The sequence below is a fragment of the Alnus glutinosa genome, chromosome 6, assembly GCF_958979055.1.
Source record: "Alnus glutinosa chromosome 6, dhAlnGlut1.1, whole genome shotgun sequence".
Classification (NCBI taxonomy): Eukaryota; Viridiplantae; Streptophyta; class Magnoliopsida; order Fagales; family Betulaceae; genus Alnus; species Alnus glutinosa.
Window position 1 is genome coordinate 10825159 of NC_084891.1, and position 4993 is coordinate 10830151.

General features: G+C 33.7%; 1 protein-coding gene across 1 annotated transcript; it reads right to left on the reverse strand.

The window, feature by feature from the left end:
• Positions 1-2641: 2641 nt before the first annotated feature.
• Positions 2642-4152, reverse strand: LOC133871515 (uncharacterized). The gene is made up of 3 exons (XM_062308954.1): positions 4059-4152; positions 3836-3900; positions 2642-3595 (listed from the first exon to the last, which is right to left on the reverse strand). The coding sequence occupies exons 1-3, from the start codon at positions 4150-4152 to the stop codon at positions 2642-2644; spliced, it is 1113 nt and encodes a 370-aa protein (XP_062164938.1).
• Positions 4153-4993: the final 841 nt, after the last annotated feature.

The window sequence follows — 4993 nt, forward strand, 5'->3', positions numbered from 1 at the left end:
AAACAAAACAAAACAATTTACTTGAATGTTGTTGCTGGTGTTTATTATAGGAGGACGAACCATAGGTTAATTATTTACCTTCAAGAGGAGACTCGTTGACATCAAAGGCTCTAGCAAAGAGTAATATAGAGTAAACTGTTTTGATGCTTCTTAAAAGTGAGGAGAGAGAGGTACTGTAACAACCCGTATTTTAAGATATTAAATTTAATATCTTAAAATAGGACTTATGGCCTAATCAACTAAATATGAATATTCATTCATAAATATTCATCAAGATATGTTCAAAGAGATCAAATACTTAGTAATAATATATTTAGAGTTTAAAACGGATTGGGATTCTAGCTAAGTAGAATCGATCAAGCAATTATATAGTATTCTCAAAATCAATCTTGCGATGAAGGAACCGAACGAGTAAAAGCCAGAATCGATCGATCGACATAATAATCGATCAAGCGATTTAGTTATGTGAGTGTTGAAGCGAATGAAAATCTGACTAAGTATAATAGATCGATCGATTATTTCATAGTGTAAAAATGGATCAATCGAAATGCGATCGATCGATTATAAAATGAATCGATAGAAATGAGATCGATCGATTACTCTTCAATATAAAAAGTAGATCGATCGACTTTCTGCAGAAATGCAGAATCTCACCCGAATCAGCTGTCTCTTGATTTTTATCCCATTCTCATCATTTCTTTTGATGATTCATAGCACAGCTCGACACCTTCATGACCTTAGATGAGTTTGTGATCAATCCTAGCCATCCAAACCTTATCATCTTTCTTAGATAAGATAGGATTGAAGATAAGGTAAGAAGATATTTTGAAATGTAATTATGGTTATGATGACTCACTAACTTGCTCTTCAAGTTGGTTTATAAGCCATTAGATCAGATCAAAATGAATTGATCTGTGTTAGTATTTTATATTGGCAACATTCTGGTTGACAAAAACACTTTATGTAATGGTTGCTTTTTAGCAGGATTATCGGTTCTATTCAGAGTCTTCAAGTAATATGGACAATGTCCAGGGACGGAGTCAGAAAGTATTTTGAGCAGGGGCCAAGGCATTTTTGAACCAAAAAAAAAAAATATTAAACATAATTATTGAAAATAAGGGTTTCATAATACATCAAATTTCATCCAAAACACCAATTAAAATGGAACCCGCAGTTTTTTTGAATCCCGAAAATCATCTATGATTGAATCTATGCTAATTGTAGCAGCAACTTCTCTTTCGATGTACACCATGAAAGAATCTGTTAGAAACTCATCTTCAATTTTGTTGCGAAGCCTAGTTTTGACAATATTCATAGCTGAAAATGTTCGTTTTGTAGTTGCGGTAGAAACATGAAGAGTAAGCACAAGTACAATAACTCAAAAAACAAGTTGGTAGATAGCTGATTTTCCGGTACTAACCAACCATTGGCACAATTCAGAAATATTTGACAGTGCTTGGAAACTCGAATGCTGAACTACATTATGCTTATAATGGTTAAGTTCTATTTCTAACTGTTCCTTTTCAAGATCTGTAAAATCTTGCGGATAAAACTTGTTTACCAACTGACAAATATCATCAATTCTAAAAGATTCACATGTGGCTCGAGAATCCTGAGCTGAGCCGAGAATAAGCAACTCCACTGCATGCTCACTAAATCGGTGATTTAATTCTTGCAATTGAGAATCTATAGAGGCACAAAAAATATCCACTCGATAATGTTGCTCAATTGTAAAGTAGGCTTGTTGATGGCGAGCTCGACCTCGCCTCTCAACATAATGGGCATTCATATCTGGGACATCTATATTGCGTTTCTCGCAAAATGACTTTACATTGGTAAGTAAATCATCCCATTTATCATCTCTATATTGTTGGATATATGCTTTAGTTGATGAAACAAGATTCATAGCACTTAAAATGTCTTGAGATTTTGATTGCAATTCTTGACATAGATGATCAGTAATCTGCATCGTTTCTTTCATGAGATGCAATATGAAGACAAATTCAAATGAAGTCATTACCTGATAAACTGAATCTGCTTCTGCTCGTTAGGAAGAAGTAATTCCCACATCAATGATTTTAAGAATAACTTCACAAGCTGGACTAAAAATTTTGATCAAGCTAGAAACTGATCTCAAGTGAGAACTCCAACGAGTATCTCCAGCCCGTTGTAAAGTACTAATTTGATTAAGTCCCCTTCCACTCTCAATCTCATTAATTTCCATCAGGTAAGCAATTTCAGTAGTTTGAGAAATCCGCAATTCTTCAAATCGATTGCATGAGGCACAAACAATATTGACAATAGAATTCAAATTAGTGAAAAATTGATGAACAAGAATAACTTCTTTTGATGCCGCCACTAATGCCAATTGCAAACGATGTGCGAAACAATGAATATAGTAGGCATATGGACAATCATTTGAAATCAAAGCTTGCAACCCATTCCACTCACCTCGCATGTTACTTGCACCGTCATATCCTTGCCCTCGAATATTTTCAATGGCTAACTTATGTTGAGACAATACAAAATATATACCCTTTTGTAGGGTTGGTGCCGCAGTATTAGCGACATGAACAAGCCCAAAAAAACGTTCCCGCACAAAACCATCTTTGTCGACAAATCTTAAAACTATAGCCATTTACTATTTCATTGAATCATCACGAGCTTCATCAACCATTATGCAAAACTTTGCATTACTAATTTCTTTGCGAATTGTCTCCTTCACTTTGGTTGAAAAAATATGTAAAATTTCTTTCTGTATCATTGGTGATGTATAAGAGGCATTTTTTGGAGCTTTAGCTATTACTTCAGCAATCTGTTCATTATATGAAACCATTAAATTCAATATTTCAAGAAAATTTCCACGATTCGTTGAATCCACACTTTCATCCCGACCTCTAAAAGCAACACCTTGAAATGCAAGCACTCGAACAACATCAATTGAGGCTTTTAACTGCAATCGATTGTTTGCAATTTGTTCAGAAGTGAAATTTTCAAATACATTTTGGATGTGTTGAGACTGGTTCTTCAAGTCTTCATATGACCTCTCAGCAATTCTGTGAAATGAATTAGGATCTTTTCCTATATGATTGAGAAAAACACAATTTTTTCCATCTCTAACTTTCTTCCAACTCTTGAATCCATCTATAGTGAATACACGTTGCGTAGGATGCCCAGATGGCTTATTAAAGAGAAAGCATGGTAGACAAAATGCCGCATCTTTAATGCGTGAATATTCAAGCCATGAAGGAAATAGATTGTACCATGAAGGTTGAAAGCTACGAAGATGATTTTTATCTCCAGATTTTGGGTAATGTGGGAGGATTATTTGGTACGGACCAGCTTTAATGTAAGCTCGTCGAATTTCATCCCGTTGATTAACATTATACTCCCATATCTGACGACGCAATCCAGGATCAAACTCCAATGAACTAATATCAAATTCATTTACGTCAACTCTTCGAGATTTTTTAGAAGAATTTTCAGAAACTATGATATCAGAAGTTGGCGATGATGCATCACTAACATTGGCATTTGAACTTTGTGCATTTTTTCTTTTGAAAAAGTCAAGTATTGTATTTGGCTTTTCCATCATCTACAAATAAATTTACATGGTTATATTGGAGTCTTTAGAAAAGCAAGAAAAAATATTTGTAAGTTAGCAATTAACAAATTCACATAAAAAATAATATAATATAATAGCTTTCACATGTCAAATTATCCGATTAATTGTTTAGACCTATAAACTATAATAACTAATATTCTCAATATTTAATAACCATAATATCCAAATTACAATACCACTTATATTAAGAATTGAGCTTTGAAAACTAACCTCAAAAAGCATGACTTGTGTTGAGTGATTTTGCACCGCTTCTGTGTTGCGATATAAATGATATACTGTGTCATAAAAATCATATTAAATCAACAGTTTCCAAAATTAAAATTTTATAATATTGTAAAGTAAAAACTGAAAAAAAAAATAATAATAAAAAAATCATCAACAAGACATTCAATAATCACTGAACAAACCATTTAAGCTATTTAATAATTCTCACCCTTACCCAATTTTTCTTTTTTAATTAACCCATTAACTCTACTTAGACCACTCTTCCGATCCACAACTTCTAAGCCATCATTCATAAATATCATGATTTAATGAGACAAAGCTCACTTTTTTTAAAGGGTTAAAATTTTCTCAAATTTCAAATACCACTTTAAACATTATTATAATTTACCAATAACACAAATAATCATTCTCACTTTTTTCAACTTCTCCTGTTTCCAGAGGAAAAGTTGGTGGTTTTGAACTTTGAGTTTTTCTCAGTTTTAAACTAAGTCTTTTATTTAGAAGAGGCTAGAGAAGAAGACAATTTTCTTCTTAAACAGTACAAAACCGAGAAAAGAAAAGAAGAATTTGTTTGACTTTTTGACTTCTTGTCTTTTATTTAGACTTTTCTTGGTTTCTACGAGTTGGCTAGTTAAAGACTTATTTTTTATTTTTCAATTTGTCTGACTTCTTGTCTTCTTCTCTAGCCCCTTATAAGTTCTTCCCTTCTCGACTTCTCTAGACTTTCAAATTCTTCCAAACAGTGAGTCTTCCGACTCTTCCTCTTCCCGTTTTCAGTTTTCCCCAATTCATGTTTCAGTTTTCTTCTTCTTTCTTAAGTTCTTCACCATATGACCAGAAAAATTGAAGAAAAAATTAGGGATTTGAGAACTTACAAAGTGATATTGTGCTGGCTACGTTAGAGAAGAAGCACAAATCGGTTGTTTTCCTAGACTCTACGCATTGATGGGCGATAGATCTATTCTCCCACCCGGTGCTTTTGATGATTTGATCAATCGATTCTTGTGTGGGAAAAAGATGGTGAATCCAGAGGCGGTGAATCCAGTGATGGGCCCGATGGCGGTGGACATATGGAGTTGGTGGGTGCGCTTAGGGGCCACAGCAAAGCATTATTGTGCTTGGCCATGGAGTTTGATTTAGCGT

What these genes read in the sequence shown, in the direction of transcription:
- LOC133871515 (XM_062308954.1), bottom strand. Translation starts at nt 4,152, where the DNA reads ATGATATTTATGAATGATGGCTTAGAAGTTGTGGATCGGAAGAGTGGT. An exon ending in AAAAGAAAAATTGGGTAAGG is followed by an intron (nt 3,901 to 4,058) that starts GTGAGAATTATT and finishes TTTATGACACAG; the next exon opens with TATATCATTTATATCGCAAC. An exon ending in CACAAGTCATGCTTTTTGAG is followed by an intron (nt 3,596 to 3,835) that starts GTTAGTTTTCAA and finishes ATTTATTTGTAG; the next exon opens with ATGATGGAAAAGCCAAATAC.